The sequence below is a fragment of the Lissotriton vulgaris genome, chromosome 2_1, assembly GCF_964263255.1.
Source record: "Lissotriton vulgaris chromosome 2_1, aLisVul1.2, whole genome shotgun sequence".
Classification (NCBI taxonomy): domain Eukaryota; kingdom Metazoa; phylum Chordata; class Amphibia; order Caudata; family Salamandridae; genus Lissotriton; species Lissotriton vulgaris.
In genome coordinates this window covers 357064813-357090681 of record NC_141687.1, presented here as the reverse complement: position 1 = coordinate 357090681, position 25869 = coordinate 357064813, and the positions used below count along the sequence as shown (strand labels likewise).

Below are 25869 nucleotides of genomic sequence, written 5' to 3'. Positions count from 1 at the left end.
AGAATTAGATCGAGGGAGCATTTATTCAACACTGAATACCATTTATCCATAAATATTTTGTTATGTTGTAATCTGAATAGAAGGGGTTTAATCGCCAATCTCAGCCCTCTGGGAATCCTTTGATGTTTATGATATTGAATTAGGGTGGTTGCATGGAGGCGTTGATTAATTCTCTGCGCATGATAAATTCCATATGTTTCAGTTGTTGTATAGATGAGCCTTGATGGGATTCGAAGCTTTTAGTGGCCTTGATCAGTCCGTAAATTTCTTTTGCTTGATCTTCTGTGAACGCTTTGACGTTAGCTCTGTTCTCAGTACTGCTTGCTATGCAGTACTGAAAATCTACTCACAAGCACTAAGGATCCTTCCGCTAAATCCAACTATGTTTTTGTGTCGAAATACTCTACCAAGTCTCGCAACATCAAGAAGATAATACTAAATCCATGGGAACTGCTACAACAAGATGAAGATTTCCATAATATATTTCAAAAAACACCAATCTTCGCATATACCAGGAGCAGAAATCTAAAAGAAGAATTGAAGAACACAAGAAAAAAGGATACACTCCAACATAAAGGAATGAGGAAATGCAGCAACTGCACGCATTGTAATAATGTTATGCAACAATCTTTTGTATCACATCCTAGAACCGGAGAACAGATACCACTTAAACTAACAGCTGACTGTAACTCTAACTTTGTAATTTACAGCATAAAATGCCCATGCGGACTTATGTACATCGGCAAAACCGAAAGAAAAGTGAAAGTCAGAATTGGAGAGCACAAAAGTATGATAAGAACTAAAAACACGAAATCTAATTTAGCTAACCACTGGATTGAAAAGCAACACAATATCTCTCAGCTAAAATTTCTGGTCATTGAAAAAATAGACATTAAACCAGGAAGGGACAATCAAAAATTCTTACCGCTCGGAAATAACCCAACCACCGGATCAACCCACCCAAAAGACAAGCATGGAAAGGGGCGACCACTCGGTCCCCCCGAACGTATGGTAGGGTGCCCCGATCCCCCCGGGAAACCATTTTAGGCGGGAGGCAAGTCTCGGCTGGTATGCCCGAAGCGGCGTAGTCGGGGCGCGCCTTTTCCCGCCCAAGAGGGGTTGTCCTAGACACCTACACCGTTGGCCACGCCCCGTAGGCGGATTGGAGGAGGGTCCACGCCCTCCCGAGGAAGGATAAAAGGAGCAACAATCCAAGGAAGCATCCTCTTGTTCCTGTGCTTGGAAGCTGCACCTCCTCGTTGCACGTGAGCCCGAGACGGAACAAGGAGCCAATTTTGACCCACCCACCAGCCCCTGATGACAGCGATTAGTATTGCAATGAAGTTGATTAACGAAGATATTATCTCTTTTTCAGGTTGTTTCTAATAAAGTTGGAAATTTTGGTATGACAATAAAATGGTTGCTCTTTCAGCATGTATTTAGGCGAAGTATTGCAGCAGAGTTAAAAATGTAGTGCTTAGATAAAAGTTTATACTTTGAATTGCTCAGTATAACTGTTTATTCCATCCTCATTAGGTTAAAAAAAAAGTCGTATTTATTCTTGGTCGGGCGGTAAGGTCATGATCGGTGAGCAGTAATTGGAAGATCCCTAGAGGTGGGACGTCACCCATTATGGATGGGAGCGCCCGGGGGGAAGCGGCCATTGGCCCCTCAAACGGGGAGGCGGTCCCCTCTAAGGATGGGGCCGCCGAAAGGGAAGGCGGTCATAGGCCCCTCCCTGGGGAGGAGGGGCTACGGGCCCCTCCTGGGAATTTCCCGGGGCCAGGACATCCGCGACGGCGGATGTGGTAAGCAGTGTGGGGTGGGAGGGGGGTCTACGCTACCTTCTAGACACCTCACACGAGTCCTCGGACGACCACTAAGATGGCGTCGAGTAAATAGGGGGCCCCCGCTTAGACAAGGGAAATTGGAAGTTGGCACAGAGGGACAGTCCTCTGTGCGCCCGCCCCTCACAAGTGAGGGGGGAGTTCTGATATTAGGGATCTGACACCGGTTACGACCTTGCCGTTGGCCCGTAATGTTAGGATGTACAATTTGAATTTTGAGAAATGCATTTACAGGATGTTTTAGAATCGGCTAGGAGAACCTTTGTATTAGAGATGTGTTAAGGTTAGCCAAGAAACATCGTAATGTGTAAATGAAATTGTACATGATATGAAACTGTTATTTTAATGTTTTTAATTTTGTTTCATATTTTTAATAAATACGGCCGGGAGGGTAACTCCCTCCCGCCTTCCAAATGTTCAAGAACCGTTTCCGTCTTCCCATTCTTGGGGATTGTGTTGGGAGGGGGTGACGGGTATCCCAGCCATACAAGCATCCAAAAACCCGCAGAGGAAGCACCAAAAGAAAAGAAAAGACCATACCTGAGGAGCGGGAAAATATCGTAATAAACATCTGGTCAACTCAACTGACAAATAAACAAATAGCAGTGCTTAACAAAGGGACATCTTTTGTTCCAACATATCAGTCAAATTTACAAGAAACTGAAATAGCACTCTATAAGTTTATGAGAACGATTAGATTACGACACTTTTTTACCAATGTACTCCCTGAATCTGAACCGACATCCACAAAAGAATGCATTGAATTCAGACCCAAAAGTACATTTGTAGCACCCTCATCGCACAAAACGATCAACATGTTCGAGAAGTTGGTTCTACAAGATCTACAGAAACTCAATTTTCTTTCAAAGAACACAACTAACTTTTCAAAAAATGAAAGGAAAACTCTACGACAACTAGCTGAGATGGACAATTTAGAATTTCAGAGAGCGGATAAAGGAGGTGCTCTAATAATAATGGGTTCCTCATTCTACCTACAAAAAGTGAAAGAACATTTATTGGATGATACTACATATCTACCATTGGAAACGGACCCTACTGATGAAATTAAAAAGACACTGGAAACAATCCTACAAAATGCTCTAACCATGGGTTGGATCTCAACTAAAACTTATCAATTCCTTACAGAAACAAATTTAAAAAGACCTTATATGTACATGCTCCCAAAAGTACACAAGAGTTTGGAAAACCCACCGTTCAGACCCATTGTATCAGGAATAGGATCTATATTTGAACCTTTAGGAAAATACATAGATTCCTTCTTGCAAAAGTTTGTAATGAAATGGAAAACTAACATCAAAGACACTACGGATTTCCTAAATGTATTGAGAGAACTACATTTAGAAGAAGTACAAGAATGGATATTCTGCACAATAGATGTTAATTCACTCTATACATCTATACCCTTAAAAGAAGGAATAGAAGCCGTTGAATGGGTATTGCTACAAATAGAAGAGATTGGAGCCAACAAGATATTCCTTTTGGAGTTACTACTTTTTTGTCTACAGCACAGCTATTTTCATTTTGAAGAAAAATTCTTCCTACAAATCAGCGGAACCAGCATGGGTTTTGGAGGAGCACCGACATACGCAAATATATTTATGGCGTCTTTTGAGGAGCAACATATTTTGACAAAGATTAATTGGACTACCTCACTACTCATGTATCGTCGATTTATAGATGATATCTTCATAATCTGGAAAGGATCTAAGGAGACACTTGAAAGGAATATAGAGGATTTAAACTTGAAAAACCCAAGAATAAAATTCACCTACACAATAAATCAAGAAGAAATATAATTTTTGGATGTAAAAATGATCAAGAAGGAAAATGAAAAACAAACAAAAACATTCATTAAATCCACCGATCGTAATAACACGCTACTATTCAAAAGCTTTTATAATCCTCAACTAATTGACAATTTACCATATTCTCAAATGCTGAGAAGCAAAAGAATCTGCTCAACAGATGAAGCACAGCAAGAAGACACACAAAGAATTAAAAAGAAATTCCAGCAAAGAGGCTATCCGACTTCATGTGTGGATAAAGCTGAAGAAAAAATAAATAAAGTAAGTCGTGAAAATCTACTCACAAGCACTAAGGATCCTTCCGCTAAATCCAACTATGTTTTTGTGTCGAAATACTCTACCAAGTCTCGCAACATCAAGAAGATAATACTAAATCGATGGGAACTGCTACAACAAGATGAAGATTTCCATAATATATTTAAAAAAACACCAATCTTCGCATATACCAGGAGCAGAAATCTAAAAGAAGAATTGAAGAACACAAGAAAAAAGGATACACTCCAACATAAAGGAATGAGGAAATGCAGCAACTGCACGCATTGTAATAATGTTATGCAACAATCTTTTGTATCACATCCTAGAACCGGAGAACAGATACCACTTAAACTAACAGCTGACTGTAACTCTAACTTTGTAATTTACAGCATAAAATGCCCATGCGGACTTATGTACATCGGCAAAACCGAAAGAAAAGTGAAAGTCAGAATTGGAGAGCACAAAAGTATGATAAGAACTAAAAACACTAAATCTAATTTAGCTAACCACTGGATTGAAAAGCAACACAATATCTCTCAGCTAAAATTTCTGGTCATTGAAAAAATAGACATTAAACCAGGAAGGGACAATCAAAAATTCTTATCCCAAAGGGAAGTCATGTTAATAAAAAAATTCCAAACAATGGAGCCACTAGGACTCAATGATAAATTGGATATGGTTTGTTTTTTATAAACGGATTATTCACAATTGAACATATCACAAATGTTATAACTAACAAATGAGTGTTTGATATGTAATGTCATCAAATTCAGAATAATGTATAATTGTATAAAGTCAGTATCAGTGTCGAATTCTCTATAGATAACTAACAAGTGAGTAATCATTGCTGCACTAAAAGTATATACATTGAGGAGAGTATCGTAGTTACCCATGAGCTAAACATCAAAAGATTTAATTTTTAGGATGCTACCGATTTAATAACAGAAGTATAGTTTTTATTATCCTCCGGCTTCCAGAATAGTCGTATCACATCGCGACGATCAATTTAAAAGACATTATCCGCAAATTAGTAACAAATAAAGGCTAGCAACCAGTTTCAGAAAAAATTTTTAACTTTTTTTGACCATCAGGTCAGCATGCGTTGACACTCATTTTTTTCTGACAAAATACTCATATTTTTCTGACAAAATAAAGAAAATTCAGGCCAGCCTTAAGACTAGTAGCCCCGCCCAACTCCCACCTGCCCAAGCTACTTATGAACAGATTACCTCCCACCTCCCCCCCACTCATACCATCATCACAAAAACGAAAGAAGTAATGTGCGCTTTCGCAGAGGTTGAGGTGAAGGATGTACTGGCCATTCTAAAGGCGCTTAAATCAGGCTCTCCGGCGGACCCCTGTCCGGCCAGAGTGTTGAGCGGAGTGGCGGAAGTCATTGCACCGATTGTTACTGATCTGGTTAACAAATCCCTTACTACAAGTAACGTACCATCTCAGTGGAAGCAAGCCAAACTTCTTCCACTTTTAAAAAAACCCTCCGCAGACCCCCTGGATGCATCTAACTACAGACCCATCTCCCTGCTTCCAGCAATAGCCAAAGTATGTGGGAAAGTGGCATTCCGTCAGCTCGAGAGGTTTGTGGAGTCTACGGGGGCATTACACTCAGCCCAGTCAGGTTTTCGCTCCACCTTCAGCACTGAGACCGCGCTGGTGGAGGTCACCGAGGCCATTAGGGATTGTTTGGACGGAGGCGGCAGAGCGGCCCTAATTTTATTGGACCTCTCTGCCGCGTTCGACACGGTCCCACATGCCCAGTTAATCTCTAGACTAGAGGATATTGGCATTACTGGTGCCGCTCTCACGTGGGTTAAATCCTTCCTCACGGACCGCTCTCAACAAATCTGGCTCCCTCCCTACCAGTCATCGATTAGCGGGGTGGACACTGGGGTCCCCCAAGGGTCGACTCTAAGCCCCCTGCTCTTCAATGTATATCTGACCCCCCTGGTATATCTTGCAGAGAGTCTGGGTGCCAAAATAATGGCCTATGCCGATGACACCCAGCTTCTCTTCACTTGGGACAAGAACAACCTTGACACGTTGAGAGTCCAATCCTGCTTGTCCTCAGTATTTGCTTGGCTAGCCAAGGCGAAGCTCAAGTGTAACGAGGACAAGTCGGAGATCCTCCTGTATGGCCAATTCCCGGTGGGATTCAGGGATTCCATCTGGCCCATTGGACTGCCCTGCCCACCTGGAAACTGTGGAGTTGCTAAGAACCTTGGGATTTGGTTTGGTGCTGACCTGTGCTTCCGAGACCAGATCTCGAGACTGGCGGGAACCTGTTATGGGACCCTGATCACCCTCCGGAAGTTCTTTCCTCTTCTCCCCCAGGAAGCGAAGGAAACAGTGGCTAGAGCACTCATCCTGTCGCGCCTGGATTACGCTAATGCACTTTACGTGGGCGCTCCTGATTTCCTGCTCCGCAGATTGCAGGTAGTCCAGAACGCGACAGTGAGGCTCCTATTCAACATCCCCAAATGCCATAGTGTACGAAGACAACTGGCGGATCTTCATTGGCTTCCAGTTGCTCTCAGAGTGCGCTTCAAGGTCCTAACACTGGCCTTTAAGGCCTTACATGGTCCTTGCCCACAATACCTCAGTGCCAGGTTTGCCTTCTATCATCCCCCGCGACAATTGAGATCGGCCTCTCTCAGACATTTGGTCACTCCGAGATTTAAGAGAGCTCGTCTGGGAGGAAAATCCATGACGGTCATAGCCGCACAGCTATGGAATAGCCTCCCTGACCATTTGAGACACACGACTAACCTCACTTATTTTAAAAAACACCTTAAGACTCACTTATTCAAGCAATTTATGTAAATGCACTTCTTCTCTCCTGTTATGTTATCCCTTTGTTACTTTCTGACACTGAATCCCTTTTCGCGCCAGGACAGTCTTGACTAGCAGTGCGCGCTACAAGAAATATATAACATAACATAACATAACATAACTCATAGAGTAATGTAATGTTTTTTAGAGAGTTGAAAGCCACTTTCAAAATGGCGACTCCATTTAACAAACAATTCTAGCCTTCGTATAGAGGACAATTAACGTTGAAACCAATGCGTTTATAAATCCCGCGAGATTTCAGTTTTACCGGATCTTCCGGATTTACCGTGAAAGAAACTAGCAAGAACCCACGGAGAAAATTTGCACCGAACCGGTAAGAAGCCCTAAACAGGCACCTTTAGTATGGGTTTAGAACCCAAAGAATTAAAATACTAATTCCATTCATATTTAAACACACAGGCAGAGATTTATACAAAGGATAACACACGTAAATAACTGGACTAGAAACGCTAGAAGGAATTCGACGCCGTTTCACCTTCTAAGGTACAAACTTCTTCGTAAAATATTATTTAGTATGTGTTGAATAGGAGATGTGTATACATTTAAAGTAGAAACAAAAATACATTCTTTCAATTTATTTACAGCTAATCACACCTATGAGTGTACAAACGCGGTGCTACTATTCCACGGATATCCAACGAAACTAAAAAGGTAAACTTTAATGGCAGTATAAATTAAAACAACAAAAGCAAGTTTAAAATCAGCGCCCTGTTGTTTAAATAATATTCACGTTTGCATTTTGATAATATTGTTCAACATGGAGTTCACACTGCGAGTTTTCTCAATGAAAGACAGTTTATGTAGGAAAAAAAGAGATATTCTGGGTACTGACATAATGAATTGTGACTGTTCGAAACGGATTCTTGTCAATCTTGAAACAGACCATCAGAAACATGTAATAATCAGAATATGTAGCCTTGTTGGTTGAATCTTAGCCGATATGTGAGACTTGATCAAATGTATAAATATGGAAAAATGTTTAAGTAGTATAACTAATAATTCTAAACGTATTTCATTTATAGTGAGGCCCCCGAAGAAAGGACTGGGTCCCGAAATGCATCGGGCCAACCACCTCTCAAATGTTATGCATTAACTAGTTTTTGGGATGTGTTAGGGGCCAACCACCTCTCAACTGTTATGCATTAACTAGTTTTTGGGATGTGTTAGAGTGTGTACATAATCACACCAAAGATTCAATGTATAGGAAATGTATATTTAGAAAAGAATAATTGTTACTTGATTGTTGAAATAATGCAAAAGAGAAAAAGATGAAATAAGGTGAATAAAACCAAATGAAAATGATTTAAATTTGTGTGAAACCAGCCTTAAATTCGTTTAGTAGTATAAAAAACATAGCTGTGCATTAGGTTAGGGAGTAAACTGTATTTACTACCCATTACTTGAGATACTTTCTTTAACCACAGATTGCTCACCTTTAGGATATCCCCCAGGCACCACACTGGATCTAGACATTTTTAAGTGGTGCTCCTGTGTGCTGCTAGGTGGTGGTGTTCCGCTCCACATCAACTTGCTTCCGGCCCAGAAGTGAAACGGCAAAGCTGCATATAATCGCAACACCTGTGCTGCAACGTAAGTTTCTTTTTTTACTCTTTCCTCGCACGCAGAGAATAACAGAATCAGAGGTACCAGTATGCAGAGTACTTGGGACCATTTTAGATGTTAAAAAGAGGCCACTCGACAGAATGCAGAGGTGAGAGGGTGCTGAGGATTCAGCTGTTAGGTTATCCACCAGAAACAGTGTTACCAAACGACAGTAACTTATTTTGCTGATGGGTACTTCTAACTGCAGGTTCCTTGCACTTAGAATAGATATCAAAGCGGAAGGCCTATGGAGAGGCCTATGACCAGAAAGCCCTGCAGGACCGAACAGCCAAAATGCTTTCCCACCCTGATCTTACTGTCAAGGCAGTAGTGGTTTGTGATTGTGTGCACAGACACCCATGTCGCTGCCTGACAGATGTCCATGACAGGCACTCCGCATGCCAGCGCAGTGGTAGCAGCCTTGGCCTTAGTGGAATTAGCCCTCAGTCCTTCAGGAGGCTGCTTCTTGGCATGTGCGTAGCTGGTCATAATGCAGAGGCCTCTTCACAGTGACAGGGTATTTTTCTACATTGCCCTACCTTTCTTTGCCTCAAAGAACTCCACAAACAACTGACCATTCACCCGAAGGGCCTTGGTGCAAATGATGTAGAATTTTTGGGGATTCTTGATGGAGTCTCTCCTTCTCTTTCGAGGGTGAGGCAGAGCAAAGAACGTTGGGAGGTGATGGGCTTGTCAAAGTGAAATGAAGTCACGACTTTTGGCAAAAATGTTGCCCTGGTTCTCAACACTAACTTGTCTAGGAAAAAGATGGTGTAGGGAGACTGCACTGAGAAAGCCTGGAGCTCACTGACACAACAGGGGTTAAATACAAAGGTGGTTCTGTTGAGTAAAGACAATCATTTTGACAAAGGCTTAGAGTGCTCAATGAACATTTAAACAACCTCTCTGAAACAAAGACACAATGAGAAAATTCAATTGAACAAATAAATGATTTCAAGCGATGCGTTATATTTTTTAGAAAAAGCAATCAAGTTACATCTGAATTAATTCATTCAGTGATACCATTGGTTTTAAAAAATTGAAGATACGACCGTCAAGAACAAGTGTAATGAAAGTGACAGTTGGTGAATAAAGTGCTCAGTGCATCAAGTCATGTACAGTGAAATACAATAACGCAGGTATACAAATTATACACAAGTAATTGGGTTGGCCAGAGTCTTGTTTCATCTCCAAGGAGACATAGGGTTCATACAAATGCTCTTGGGTTATCTGGACCAGAGGTGAGCGTCGACGTTTCGACCCTAATGCGCCCCAGTTGGTGGTCACGGCGGGTCACAACATACTGAAATTATTTCAATGAGATAGGTAGTTTTGAGAGTCACTAGGTGCAGCAAACATCAGTGCAAGGGCAGGAATGGACTGAATGAGGAATGTGAGGGACAAGTTATGCTCACACTGTTGCCTCATTAACTGTTTGTGATGGAACATTTTTCAGACCTATAACAAAAGGCATCACAACAGGTGGTTTAAACAAGGACAGTTGGTCGAGTAAATGCAAGAGCCAACAAATAAAGTGCTCACCGCAAGACCTTGCCGGGCTAGAGACAAAACAAACAGTAACACACCTGAGAGTTTGTCCAGATGCCTGTCACAGATGGACTTTGTAAAGGGGTGCCTGGATGCGAGGATCACATCCACAACCTCTGTTGATAGATCAAACACAGTTAACGGACGCTACTCAATCTCCATGCATGGAGGTGTAGATTGTGCCGGTTCGGATGAAGAACTCTGCCCTGCTGTACCAAGAGAAGATTTCTCAGCAGTGGTAGACTAATGGGAGGACAAATGCTCATGCCCAGAAGTTTCAGCTACCACACTCTCCTGGCACAAGCCTGAGCCACTAGTATGGCTTGGGCACACTCATTCATGATCTTCTTCAATACCCATGGCAGTAGAGGGAGTGACACAAAATAAAGGTTTTCCTCACTGTTGGAAGATGCCATGTGCCCCCTCAGGTTATATCTGCCACTCGAGGTCCACCCGGCGCCACTGGCTAAGCTCTTTTGCCATGTTTTGTGAAGATCCCATCTGGTGGTTCTCAGGCTGATTCCTGGATGCTCCAGCCCACTCCAGAGATATAGTGTCTCCTGGCACAGCACCTAGGACCCCACTCTGCCATGCTTGTTGCAGCATCACATGACAGTGGTGTTGTCTGTGAGAATCTGCACTAGCCTTCCACTGATGAATGGCAGGAAGGCCTTTAACACCAAGAAGATGTGCCGTAATTCCAATTTATTTATGTGGAGCAGGGGTTCCGCCAGAGACCAAAGACCTCTGATCTCCTCCACTCCCAGGTGATTTCCCCAATCCATGAGGGACACATTAAATTATCATCGTCATCTCCCGGTGGGGAAGGGAGAGGGGTCTGTCACTGGTCAGACTGCAGTCAAGCGGTCACCACTGCAGGTCTTGTGCAGTCTCCTCTGAAACATGGATGACTACTGGTTTCCATGGTTCTGGGCTCACTGAGACTTCAGTTTACACAGCACAGTCTACACGTGCCATTCAGCATGGACAGCAGGAAGCATGAGGCCAACAAACAAAGATGTCTGAAAGGTGCTCTCTGCAAAATTCCAGGATCATAGCCCAAATGTGCTGGGCTCACGGCGGAGGAAAAGCCCTGAACAGAACCATTTCCTGAATGGCCCAAATAAAGGGGAGTCTCAGCAGGTGTGACTTAGTCTCTTTGATGGAAAGCTCAAGCAATGCTAGGAGTTCCCCTTCACTAGCGGTGGTCCACTATAGACTGAAGAGCCCGCCACTTTGACATCCTCTTGACTTCTCTTTCGACAGAGAGTGGAGGGATGGGGTTGAATCCTGCTTTGACTTTCTGCATTCCTTCTCAGATTTACCGGACGATCTAGACTGCAAAATAGACCTGTTGAAAGAGTGGCCTCAAGAACGAGTCTTCATCCTCAACTCGAAGTGGGACTTACGCGAGGTCCAAGACTTCTTTCCGTGTTCAGTGACGTACTTTACGTGTATTTGTGCAAGCTGTGCACCTGCACAGGGCCACCAAACCCCAGGGGCCACCACGCCAATATATATCCTTAATATAAAAATCCTCTGAGGATGGATACATATTTGCGTGGCGGCCCCTGGCAGGGATTTGGCGGCCTCCGGCTCTGTTCCACTTCCAAACACCCTGACCCCCCCCCCCTTCACTGGCCTCTGTGCTACGCCCCGCCCAGAACCCCTCTTCCGGGGCCCCCTACCTACGCTCCCTGCCCAGGGCCGCCATGAGCCTAGAGCCGCACCTGACACCTTCACCCAAGGGTATCTGGGTGCCGCATAACAGATGTTTATTGTTACCCAACTCAGTGATACTCATATTATTGACCTTGGAAGGATGGAAGGCTGAGTGGACCCGGCGGGATTAGAATTTGTGACCATGAGGTTGAACACAGGGCCCCACAGTGGACAACATCAGTCCACTAAGCCAGCAGACCCATCTAGCCGGATAGCTAGCTTTCCAGTCCCGAAACACCTTTGAGTGCATGACGCCGCATTCTTCCCACATCTTGGAGTCGTGCACCGAGCCCTGGGAGCACAGACAGACGTCATGAGGGTCTGTAGCGACATCTGTTTCCGACAATCACAACAAAGTCTGAACTCTGTAGTCTTCGGTGGGGACATTGGCCCTTTGCCTGCTCTACGAATTGGTGTACACATTAGTCAACCTATGAAAAAGAACAGAGTTCTGGATCTGCGTTTGAAGGCACAGAAAATGAAATTGATGACACTGGGTTGCGCTTATAGGCTTTGCTCTGTGACTTTTGAGGTAGAACAAATTCAACACGGAGACAAATAGCGTCACCTAGCGGCATAAGGCAGCAGCGTTTGAAAATTTCAAGATTCAGCCTGCTGTGGAATTTAAAGGTGAGGAATCTGCGGTTAAAAATATCCACCAGAAACTGTGATCATGAATGTATAGTGTCTTTATTACTCTAGCCTCACAAAATTTCCAGCTTTTTCCTCACCTAGGCATTTGTGCATTTTTCTTTTGAAAGTGTTGGATGGCACCTATCCCACTCACAAGGCCGGCCACATCCTTGATGGGATATTCTCTAATGATCCCAGATTAACTGTCGGCGTTCCTGTGCCGATAGTCTGGTCTGATCATCTAGCCATTCCACTGATATTGGACATGCCCAGTTCGGAGGTCAAGGTTGGGACTGTCAAGAAATGTCTTAAAAGAAGCTTTAGGAACTTTACGAATGAGGCCCTGGCCCCCTTTATTCGTAGTACTAATATTACATCTCTGCGGATGGTTGATGAGACGGCTCTAGAACTCTCTGACTCCATCATTAAAGCAGTTGATGAGTTAGCGCCTGCCTCACTTAAACTTGTGGCGCGGCAGAAGCCGACAGCCCCTTGGTTCACTGAAGAATTGAGACTCCTCAGGCAAAAATGTAGAAGGAAGGAGCGATGTTGGCGCAAGTCTTGGGATCCCAGAGATCGAGAAGTCTACAAGGACCTGTTACGAGTCTACAAAAATAGGGTCATCAGGGAGAAACAGGATTATTTCACCAACTTAACCTGTTCTCTTACGTCTTCGAAAGAGCTTTTCAAGATCGTTGACTCCTTATGCACACTCCAGGTTCCCGACCCCGTGACTGCTTCACAGGAGCTATGTGATAACATCTCTGATTTCTTCTATAAAAAAATAGATGACATCTATGTGGCTCTCCAATCACAGAGGAACACTCTCAGTGAAGAAGACCTCTCTCGAGTTAAACATCTGGAATCCTGGGATGCGGGTTCTCCCCAAGTATTGAACCAATTTCCCCTGCTCTCATTGGAGGGTCTCAACCTCTTATTAGACAAAACGAAATCTGCCTCCCCTCTGGACCCTGTCCCGCTGAGAATACTAAAGGACTGTAGGGATACTATACTTCCTCCTCTGTTGGAAATCATGAACGGAGCCCTGGAGCAAGGTACCTTCCCGGTGGCATGGAAGAGGGCTATTGTTAAACCCCTCCTTAAAAAGCCCACCCTGGACCCCGGTCTATTGAAGAACTTCAGACCTATATCCCTTCTGCCGGCCCCTGCCAAAATGCTGGAGGCCCATCTGAATCACCATCTTTCCAGCTTTCTGGACGCCTCAGGATTCTTGGACGGGTCCCAACACGGCTTTCGAAAGCTACACAGCACAGAGTCTGCATTGACGAAAGTCGCGGATAACATCCGGCGGAAAGTCGATTTGGGACAGACTACCGTGCTAGTTCTGCTGGATCTTACAGCAGCATTTGATACCCTGTCTCCCAGTACTTTAACATCTAGGTTAAGGGAGGCAGGGGTAGCAGGACCGGCCTTGAGTCTCCTGAATTCCTTTCTTCATCAGCGAGAGCAGCGAGTAATGCTGGGGGATCACCTCTCCCCTGTTAAGTCGTTGCAATGTGGGGTGCCACAGGGGTCGGCATTGAGTCCGACCCTGTTTAACATCTATGTGGCCCCCCTTGCAAGACTGGTAAGATCTCAGGGGATGGAGGTAGTGTCGTATGCCGACGACACGCAGATCATGGTGTCTCTGACCCACTCCGTGAATGTCACCGCGTCCAACTTCAAATCCTGTATGCAACTTGTTGCAGACTGGATGATTCTCAACTCATTGAAGTTGAACGGTGACAAAACGGAGGTCCTGGTCTTTGGCAAAGACCAGGAACTGTGGTCAGATGAGTGGTGGCCCTCATCTTTAGGCATCTGCCCCACTCCCACTCTATCTGCCAGGATCCTAGGCGTTATCTTCGACACTCGGCTCTCTATGGAATTGCAGGTGAACAGAACGGTGGCCACCTGTTGGGGTGTCATTAGGATTCTGAAACGAATCGCGTACTATCTTTCACCACAGGCACGAAAACAGGTTGTGATCGCCCTTGTCGGCTCAAGGCTGGATTATTGCAATTCACTTTACGCCGGGGCCAACAAGGGCCTTCTCCAACGCCTGCAGGTGGTGCAAAATGCCGCAGCGCGCTTCGTTCTGGCCCTGCCGTGGATGTCCTCTGCGACCTTGGCAAGGAAGAATCTCCATTGGCTGCCTATCCCATTCAGAGTCTCTTTTAAACTTCTCTGCTTGACATATAATGCCTTGAAGGCAGGCCCGACTGATGCCCTAGGCTCTTTGCTCTCTAGGTATGTCCCACTCAGATGCCTTCGCTCGTCAGAGCTTAATCAATTGGTAGTCCCTCGAGCTAGGACGGCACGATGGGGAAGCAAGGCTTTCTCCATTCTTGCACCTCAACTCTGGAATACTCTTCCTCTGGAGATCAAACAACAGCCCTCATTTGTTCTTTTTAAGAAAGTTCTGAAAACTTGGTGTTTTACTAAAGCTTATCAGTGAGCTCTTGTCTCTGTCTGCCTTGTCTCTGTCTCTTGTCTCTGTCTGCCCGCAGCTAATTTTGAGTTAGGCGCCTTGACGCCCACTGGGCATAGTAGCGCGTTTATAAATTTTATTTCATTCATTCATTCATTCACCAGAAATCTGTGAGCATTTTGTATATGAGTGGATACCTTGTCTCAGGGGTAATCTGACACTGTCTTGTGTCAGTAACTTGTGAGTAGTTTGTATGGGAGTCCATATCTTGCTTTGCTTTTCCTCGCAAATGAAACAACACACGTTGTAGTGACACACAAATTATCACGAAAGCCAAGATTTTTACACAAAAGCTCAATTAGAGTGAAACTTCGCAACCGGTGCTTATGTTTTTTTATTGTGTATGTAAGAAATGCTCGAAGTGATTGAGAAAAAAAGTTTGTACACCCGTATTATTATAAGTCCGCTTCCCTTGTTAATTCGATTATACAGATAGACACAATATACCTCTCCTGCAGAGATAGCGCCTGCCCTTAAGCTCTTTCACTGAAGGAATGGCTAAAATTGTGATCTCTCAAAGGAGCCAACGAATCAGCACGGTATTTTTCAGTTTTTCTATTATTTCAATGTAACAGAAGGACCCGACCTGAAATGGGACAGGTCTGTAAATTATGACATTTTAATTCACAATTGTCCTCAAACTGGGTTTCTCTTAACCGACCTCAACAAAAGTTATTAATTACTTTGTAGTAATTACACTGCCAGTTACGCACTCAGAAGATGAGAAATGTGTTCTTGGTTTGCTATTTACTTTTTATTTGCTATGATGGTGCGCTTGTCACTTGTGAATTGCTGCAAACAACCGAAACATGCTGAGGCCCCCTAAAGGGGCGAGATATGAGTTTTATTACCGTTGTTAAGAGCATGTCCTATAAGTCAGTTGCTGTGAATCACATTAAGGACTCAAGGTTACTGACGGCGACAAAGAATGTTAAACTAATGTTTAAAAAGATACATGTAAATATTTTCAAAGTCACTCCTTGACAGGTCATCAACCGCTTAACAGACAGAGTCAGAACCAGGAGCTACTGGACCCGACTGTGGAGGTTGAGGCCTTTTACTCCTGATGTTCAAGGGCCTGACTTACTACGGATCATGGGTAACTCGGTACCCCTTCAGCACTTGACTCTAAGCAGTAGCGCGAGTCAAGCAGTCCAAGGCTTCTCACGCAGAGGAAGATGCAAAGTTTACACAGGCACAAGACTCAAAATACACTCAGCAACCCAAATGAATAAATGCCGGGCCAGATACTCGCTTTCATGAAAAACGTTTTATTTATGTTTAAACACAAAGTGAAATATGGCACATGATGAATAATATACACAATCTTGGTAAGGCTGGGACTCTAGTGCATCACAGACAAGATCCTGGGTCCCACCTCCTCATCTACTAACTGGGGTTATTCCGCATTTATGCGACACAGCTTTCAGGCTAGGCCCCACTAGCAAGTATGAGTCTTAGAAGTTCCACGATGGCTTATAGAGTGAATGTGCCTCAGCGCCAGGGCCGGACTAGCCGTAGCGGGCACCAGGCATTTCCCGAGCGGGCCACCAGGTCGGGGGCCGGTTCTGGGCCACTGTGGGTCCGTTTTTGTTACGGGGCTGTTTTTGCAGCATAGCTACAATATCGGCCCCTGCAACAAAATCGTCCGAAACCCACCCTGGCAAACAGCTCGACCGGACTCCCAACACCCCAGGGGGCTGGCCGAGCATTTGTCAGGGCCGGTTTTGGTTCCTAGTCCGACCCTGCTCAGCGCTGTAGTCAGAGCAAGTTTTCCCAATGGCTCTGCGACCCTGTGATCAGACGTATTCCTCCTGCTGCCATACAGAAGGAAGACCTAGGAGCTTGGTGGTCAACAAAAGCAGATGCCGGGCGATAAACTGTAGTCTAATCGCTGCCGATGGATGTCCACAGCGGTTGCACAGTAAGTCCTCCTGATCCTGACCTCAGGGCGAGGGCAGCTTCTTGTTTCCAATGACATAGTGGATGCTCTGCTAACATGGGTCACCACCTCCTATGCTTCACTTTCACATGCTACATAAGGTTGACAGCTGTCTCTTTTCTCCGCAGCCCCTGGCAAACAGGGGTTGGAAATAGGGCAAAGCCCTTTCCCAGTCACAGCACCGCATAGAGTGACAGCCCTTTGTGGTCACAGTGCTGCACCAGGGCAATGGCACTTAATCTTCACGACAATTCCACCTGGCATATGTGTCGCTGACTTGAGCGACACATATGCAGACTTCCCAATCGGTGCAGCAGTCCTGACTGGACCAAGAATCTCACACTTCGCTACAAGTTTCCACTCAACTGGATATCCTCTGACCCTTGCTCTCTCCAGCCACTCTACCCCTCCTCTGGCCTTGGTAGACAAGCAGATGCTGGTGCTTCAGGGCAAGTAAGTGGTCTTGATTCTCTTGGGTGATGTCTCCTCACCCAGCAACGAGACCAAAATACCTTGGTTTCCAGTCCTGGTCACAACAGGCAGAGGTCATGCTGAGCCTCTCCACTTTGAGTACACCTACAGTTTGACAATTTGGGAGACTCGAGCTCCCCTTTTTTATAATGAATTTCTAGACACAGATGTGAATTAGTTTCTAAGTGTTTCAGGTTCCTGATAGATGTGTTGCCTCCTTTGAAGTGCACATTCCTCTGTCCTTCCCTTTGTTTCGGGAGCAGCCTGTGGCAGTAAGAGCAATTCCCATCTTGAAAACTTTACAACACAGGCCATGAGAATGACCGAAGACTCGCACCTGAATTTCACTTGATGCAAAGCACTACATACTAACATGATGTAGGCCAATGGCAAGTTAAGTACTCCGCAACTGAACTTTACACAGGGCCTGTTCACTCTACTGATCACTAAAATAGGAACAATATGCTGCCACCACGGCGCTCATGCAACTTAACTCTTGGTCAGAGCAGTAACACTTTACAACTAGGAGTGCAGCACACTTGCGCACCCTCCCAGTTTAACAAGACCACAATCCACAAGATAGACCTACGTCATTGCGTAAACCATGTGTTTACCAAGGAACCAAAAACCGGTACCACATATCCAGATGACATTGCAGCTGGGGCACTCCAGCAGGGGTGCATGTCCATCATCATGCAGGGGACTTTTCCATCCCAAAGGACAGCATTAGAAGATAAAGAATAAGAAAAAAAGAACCACATTCTAATGGCCACTGTATTGTGACTAACGGGCCCAGATACTGAAAGGATATACACAACAAGCATTTTGAATGCAATAGGTCTCGCCTTTACGCAGTGGATATGAAAATGCGTTTTATTTATGTTTTAAAAGCCAAAACATAATAAAAGGCATTATGATTTACAATGCCATTATAGCTCAAACTGGCTCAAATGCAAGACCTATCGCATTGCAAATGCAAGGCACCGACGACAGAGGGCTTGGGTTGGCAGAAAGCATGGACAAAAGGAGAGAGGTGCGCAAGGCACCAAAGCACGTCCTGCCTCCAGTAAAAGAAAGTGAAGAAAATAGTGCTCACAGTCTAAATAACACGCACCCTACAACAAACAATGTAAAGGGGCCAGTCGCCATGGGAGGTGACAAATGAAGAGGCGGCAGTACTAAGGAGACTAACAATCCTATTTTCGAATCCGATGTCTGCATTTCAGAAAGACTGACACAAGCCAATGGCAACAAGATGAATGGTGCTTTCACCTTCGAGTCTGAGACACAAAAGAGATGTGTATGAGAGTTGTATGTGGTTTTTAAAGATCACAACGAAACAGAGAGCGAACAGAGAAAAAGAAGACGAAATGAAGAGGGAGTAAACCTAAGGATTGGAGGAAGAATGACAAAAGATGGTGAACAAAACAAGAAGGAGTGAGAAAGAGGAAGGGGACGGGTGAGAGTGGAGACAGCAAGAAAGAAATGAAACAAGGGACAAAGAGGACCAATGGAGGGAAATATGGCATAAAAGAGAGAAAAGTAACAACAAAGAAAGATAAATACATAAAGAATACTGGAAAGAAAGAACCACAGAAACATATAAAGATAAAGTACATTTAAAAGAAAGGTTGAGACATAAAGATGGAAAAGCAAACTAAAGAAAATGAAAGATAGAAAAAAGAACGGGCGAGTGACAGATAGGAAGAAAGAGACGCAGGATGAGTTCCCTTTAGCAATTTATGGCCGCCGCTTTGTGTCGGCCCGTGTCAGTTCCTACTCTCGGCCGGACTATTCCCCAGACTGAGGTGTGAAGTCCCAGCAGGATGAAATGAAAGGCTGGGGGTGCCGAACAGGAGGCCTTTGTCTCCGGAGCCCGTCTCAGATACCGGGCAGCCTCCCCGTCTCTGGGGGTGGGGCCCCTTTGAGGACAAGATTAGAACCTGCCCAACCAGGGAGGGGCGTGGGGGCGCACAGACAATGCAAGCAGTTCAGGAGATGGTGCGCAGAAGCTCACTCCACCACAGTCCAGACGGTGGTCTGTGTCACAGCCGCAACACATTCATCTTTCTGAAAGCACGTAATTAGTTAATTATTAGGATGAACCCTTCAAAAGACGAGCTTTAGCATTTGATCCCTTCGGCAAAAACAACCTAATTGGAGCACTCAAACAGTGATTTCAGAAGTATTGCAGCTTCTAAAACACAACCAAAATCAGTTTTAAATCGCTTCATCTGCACCAACCTCAACGCAGTTGACAACAGCACAACAGCACACTGAAGACATGCCATGTACAACAATGCCATCCATGACTGTCGAGTTTACACCTGTGTACCTTTCGTGCGGATCACTAAATAATGCTAATGTTCCTAACAGCTAAACGTAAATGTTCCTAACTAAATAAGTAGAAGCACACCCTCCTGCATCACGGGAACAAAGATGGCTTTGGCGTGTCGAAATGGGCCGTCCTAAAAGTGGACTGTAACCAAAAACACTGATTGCCAATCCCGTCGCCACCGTTTAACATAAACGATGACGCAAGTCAATTAAAAACAAGGGCGTGGCTTAAAGTCCCCTTCTGAAACTGAATTGATTCCAAAAAGCCCTCGCAGAGCGAGGAGCGTAAGCGCGCTGCAACGCCAGGCGAGACCTAAATATGAGCAGTAGCATCTAGTTAAAGTTACTGTTGACTTTTTTGTGTGAAATGTCTAGATAGTCAAATTGGAAGGTACACTCAATTAACTAAAACAGTCATTAAATTATTGTTTCATTCCAAAAGTGCAAAAGGTTTCAGACGTAAGTAAAACATAGGTGAGACCATTCTGGAAATAAGCTCGTCTGACAAGAACTTTCATTGGTTGATACTGAGCAGAATTTCACCTGCATCTCTTTGATCTGTTAATTTCTACACTCCATCCCATTTCTACGAATGTTTTTAACAGACATAAACCCCCCCTGATTGGCTACATCAGGGGGTCTGCGACCACTTAACACATTTTTTGAATGTCCTAACCACGTTCAATGCTTCTGAAATGGTTTTCGGAATCGTTAAACGGGTTTAAAAATAGATACCGGTTTGCCATTCGGAAGGGGTGTGTTATGAGTGTTCCTTTCAAATTCCAAATCAGTACATATGTATTAATTGTCTACAACTGTAATTCTGGTTGCAAAGCATTGAAACGTTACTGACTCCCAAGTTGGGTAGGGTGTCCTTTGGACTTCTTCCCCTTTGTGAATCATGGTGGCAGCTTCATGGGGAGCAGACAGTAATCCACAGGACCACTGCCAACTCTCTCTGATGTTTTTCAAAATGGAGAAACTTTTTTTAAGCAGCCTCTCATGCTGCTTTTAAAATAATCCTTTTTGAAATACATTCGTAGAGATGGTGCCCTGCTGTTGCTTGCATTCCACCATCCCTGTGAAGGTACATAATTAGTGGGAGTTGCAATTTTCGACCCCGCCTAATGACTCACCAGGCACGTCATTCTGCGACCCCCTCCAAACCATTACTTTAAGGATGGGCCTATTTGTTCATAGGTCAGTTTGCAAAATAATTTACTGGGTGCCAAAGTTTGGTGCGCAATTTGCAACTGCATGTTTGCAACCAGTACATTAGTACAGTTGTCCAGCAGACCTTAAAGAGGTGAAGATCTTTCTAAACTGTTGTAATCAGAGATGGTTTTGCTTTTTGTAATACCACTTTATGATGGGTTCGTAAGCAGAATTTGTGCTTTCTCTAGAGAAAAACAGGAATCAAACAATTAACGTACAAGACTGATTCTATACAATAAAAAGTGTTACTCAACTATGTCAGCAGTAAGTTTACTCTGAACATCTAACAAATCAGACATGAGAAAGCAAAATACGACTTAAAAATGCATTTTCCTGCTCGTGTGAATACACAAAATACTAGACAAGTGTCACTACACATTTTTAAATGGTCTTTTTTTACAGCGTGTAGATTGTTTCTTTCACACTCGAATTCATATCATTTTGCATCCTAAAGCTCTCAAGCAGCATTGTTCTTAGTGATGCCATCAGGATTTTGAAGATGTCTTTTGATATCTGGTGAGTCTAAACATGCCTCCTCCTACAGAGACAATCGCATAACACTTTTGTTTTTAGCCTGATACAACTGTACTAATGGGCTGTGCCTTCTTTAGAACAAGGAAAGCTGTGTTTCCATGAACCCACACAGTGGACACAGAGGGAACCTCACATTGGTCTCCGGCTGAAAGCTCTAAAGCAGCTGTAAACCACGTTTTTGAAAGAGGCAAGTGTGCGTAGGCTTGTGTGCTAGTAAGTGCAACATTGCATATATTTTCCATGGACTAATTCATTCAGAGAAGTGGTAAGGATTTGCGAGGACAATGTTTTGATGCCTTGAAAGCTGTTGGTGAATTCTGTATTAAAACATTGCAATGTTGGGAGCTCGATTGAAAAGAATGGAGTAGCTCTGGGCTTATAATGGCTGGTATAACCCGGTCCAACATTCCAATATTTCTTTGTTCACAGCAGTGGCTGTGAGCAAAGGCTTCATGGAGCCTGATGGTATTTCAATCCCCTTCCGCTCCCTGCAGCCTTTGTTTAATTTGTTAGAACATTCTGCCCTCTAGCCTTATAGCCCTTTGTAGCTAGGCTATACAGGCTATTAAATTCCTGCTCCCTTGTTAAATGCCCTCGCCTTCGGCTGTGGCCTTTAACGCTGTAGCGAGCCTTTAATAGCCCGTAAAGCGCGCTACGACAGGCTATAAGGCTATATTATAACATTGAAATGTGGCGCACTCCATTGAAGACAATGGAGTGCTCCGTGCTTCTACGGGCCAGTAAAGGCCGCAAAGCAACATTCCAATGTTGTCACAAAGGCCTCTCGGAGACCGAGGGGATTTAAACCCCTTCGGGCTCCGAGATGCCTTTTTTTTATTTGTTAGAACATTCTGCCCTCTAGTGGCAGAATGTTCTAATAGCCTTATAGCTCTTCATAGCTTGGCTATACTGGCTATTAAAGTCCCGCTCCCTTGTTAAAGCTGGAGCGGGCCTTTAATAGCCGGTATAGCCCGCTACAAGGGGCTATAAGGCTATATGATATCACCAGAACATACATAGTGCTCTTTCATTAATTAAACATCTCTGCTATTGAAAGGTTAAGTGTCTGTTTTATATTGGTGTAAGCATGGTGAATATGGCAATTTCATGATGGTAATACAACAGAAGTGCTGCAAACCCGCAGCTGAGACCCGCAGAATCTAACCCCAGTTGGCACGAATAATGCTACATATGATAACTATTTCAATGTCGCACAATTCAGACCTGAAGTTAATTCGGCCTTGCCTTGCCAGATAATTCTAATGACCCTATATATAGAGCGGTCAAATTGTCAGCTCTTTTTCACTTTAAGAACACAGCTCAGGCCTCCTGTTTGCTGCACCGTTGGACTCCCTTTGCCAGCTGTGGTGACACCACCACTAGGGCTTACAATAGACTAGCACCGCTGCAGGCATGGGTTCATCCTGATGCGTCAATTTAAGATTATGGACAGCTGCATTGCATATAATCCGGGTCACAGAATTTTTAGCCAATGGACTCCAAGAAGAAACTAGGTAACTAAAGCCAACACGGAGGAGATGGAGAGAGACAACCCAGTAAGACAGATCTAGAAGTCGCAGATCCCAAGGTGCAGTTGGAGCAGTGGCTCACAAAAGAGACAGGAGGTTGCGGATTCTAATGACGAGGAAATGTTTTGAGCTTGATGCTAATGTATGTTGACTCAAATAAACTGTTGTTTCAAGAAGGCCTCAGAGAATCTGAATGTGTCCTACACGTTTTGTCTCTCTGTGAAAGCCTGGTTATCTTGAATCTTAGGTGGTTCACAGGGAAACACATTAAAAAAATGTGTAGCATACATGTTTTTCTACAAGTGCTTCCCCCACAAGAGTCCACTAGGTTTCAAAAGAGAGGTTTTAGAATATAATTTAAAAGTGTGCATCTGAGGGTTTACATTCTTCTGACTGCAGCATTGTAATATTTTTATCTCAAGCTATTTTAGTTAGGGAGGCAGAAAAAAGGTATTAATCATGTAGTCCCTGCGACTTTATGCCAGTGAAAAACAGTTATCGTTGGTAAACAGAAAACACAGTGAAGAGTATGTGATGAATGTGTGTGTAGTTTTCTATCACAGGAAATCTGTGTTTTCCAAGGCTGTCGATTCCATTCTCCCTCAATACTCCGTGCTAAAATGGATATTAGCTAAGGAATGCCTCTTAATGTACCGCATCGCTTGCTGTAAGTCGCATAAAAAGCTTTACAATTTTTATTTTCATTGCTGAATAATTTAGTGACCATTGTTGCATAAGCTGGTCATTCATTGCAGAATAATTGCACTTCTCTTACGTCTAATCAGGGGTATTGGAATGATGTGGCAGTAAGGGATCTAAATAATATAGCAGAGTTGACTGAACTATACAAGAGAAAGCAAATTATGCAACATAAGTTGATACATTTTCTGACAGTATTATTTGGGAGTGGTTTTTTATCACTTCTAAATACTTTCTGGGTAAACGTTTCATCTCATTAGCATCAGTTTAACACCTTACTACAGGAATCATGATTTTATAGGTGATGTGTTAATGCTTGCGAAAGATCTGTCACTGTGTAGCACAATGTCTTGTGCTTTTTTAAGTTTATTTTGATGCATTTGCTTGAAAATATTTTTGGGGTGAAATCTGAAACTTAAGCAGCATGCGGTAAAATATGTGGCAAATTTAGTAGATCCATAATTATGCAGAAAACACTGTGGCCGCAGAACCACACAAGCCCAGTGGCTTTGCCTTTAGCATGTAGAATAAGCGCCAGAATACTTACCCAAAGAGGCACAGAGTAGTAGATAAGTTGGTTGAGGTGCGTACTGGTACATGTCGGTCAGTATGTCTGGGTACTGAAGCACACTAAGGAGAACAAGAACAAGCACAAAGATGAAGCCACATAAAAAAACACTTATATTGTGTCATGCAGATTTATTTATTTATTTATTGACATTTGTAGAGCGCGGCGAATACCCGTGGGCGTCTCGGCGCTAATTAAGGGATGGATCAGCAACTGGGGTAAACCCTGTGCTCAAACAGCCTTTGCCTGGAAGAGCCAAGGACTTTGTGTGCAACTGATGGGACTTGACAAGGCATAGGTGGAAGAAAGACCGTTTACCGCTTCATCACAACTCTGTAACCAAAGTAAAGGTCAACATAGCGGGGAGATATATGCATACCTGGCTGCCAACAGTGTTTCTGCAATATACTACAAGGATGGTTCTGTTGGATTCACTTTATATGTAAGAAAAACACATATCCATTTTTCTTCACCAGCAAGAGTAAAAGTCAGCAAAAGCAATTTATGACAAAAATATATAACAAAAATATACCAAAGTATTGATCCTTTTCACAATATTATTGGAAAAGGTGATTCGTGGTTAGTGCTAAAGCGCTCGTGCAGTGAATAAATAAGGGCATGGTACACAAATAAAAAGGAAAACTTCATAACGGCTTTCTAGACCAAGGTTTTATAGAAAAGCCTGGTCAAAAACGACGTTCTTTGGAGTCTCTACAGTTGAGACCGTTTGATGGAATCAACACATGCCAGTATCTAAGCATCACACTGAGCAAACAGCTTTGCCCCAACTGTAGTCCCAGGGCTCAACGAACAATACTGGCCTGACTTCGATTGGGGGGCCTTCCCACTTTGTTGAGCCTCCAGTACGTTCCCCTGGAAGCGGACGTACTGCAGGACTACTGAGCGGAATGTTATTGCGACCTCTCCATTTAGGAATACCGCTGCCAGGTGAAAATCTGGCTAGGAGGGGGCAGCCTTAAGGCACCACCAGAACCCATGAGAAAACTGCAGGGCAAGGGAGTCCAACAAGCCTGCCCGTAAATGAGAGCTTTTGGCGCAGGCCATAGGACCCAATGAGGTATGCCCCAATTTGGTAGCCCAGCATTCGAATCCTACGGACCGCTGAGAAGTGATGGCTACATAGTAGAACACACTGCTCTGTTCCCTAAATCAGTGATATTGGGGGATACTGCCGAAGGGTTCACAGAATATCAACACCTAAAATGTCTCCATACCACAATATTGAGTTTTAAATATCGAAGTTAAAAATATCGACATCCTATATTTACAATGGTAAGTACAAAAATATTTTTTTTAAATATTGATGTCAAAAATATAGTTGTGCAAAATATCGTTTCTATATATACATATACAATATAATATAATATTAAATATATTAAATGAAAACATTAATTTAAAACAAAATAGATTTAATATACATTTCAAGAAATATAACAAATACACTTAAAAAAAGTTAAACACACATATATATTAAATATATATACATTTACTTTAAAACAATTAAGAAACTATTCATTCTAATTAATTTTATATATTTAAAATGATATAAAAATGTAAGAATCATATATATATATTTATGTTACAGGTCTATATATATATATATATATATATATATATATATATATATATATATTCACTGAAAAAACCATAGGTATCACACCAGTTATAGTTAGGAGGAAATTTTACTCGCATAAAAGCATTGAAATTCCCACGTTATAGTTAGTTGGACTCACTATAACTTGTGCGTGCAATGCACTGCTG

General features: G+C 43.4%; 1 protein-coding gene across 1 annotated transcript in view; it reads right to left on the bottom strand.

Annotated features, from left to right (window-relative positions):
• The window catches only part of LOC147730338 (TLC domain-containing protein 1-like), an 80761-nt gene that overhangs the window by 27537 nt on the left and 27355 nt on the right, over positions 1–25869 (bottom strand). Inside the window, exon 2 of the mRNA XM_086955148.1 lies at positions 24067–24149. Within this exon, the coding sequence (XP_086811274.1) occupies positions 24067–24149 (83 nt within the window). The remainder of the gene's footprint in view (positions 1–24066; positions 24150–25869) is intronic.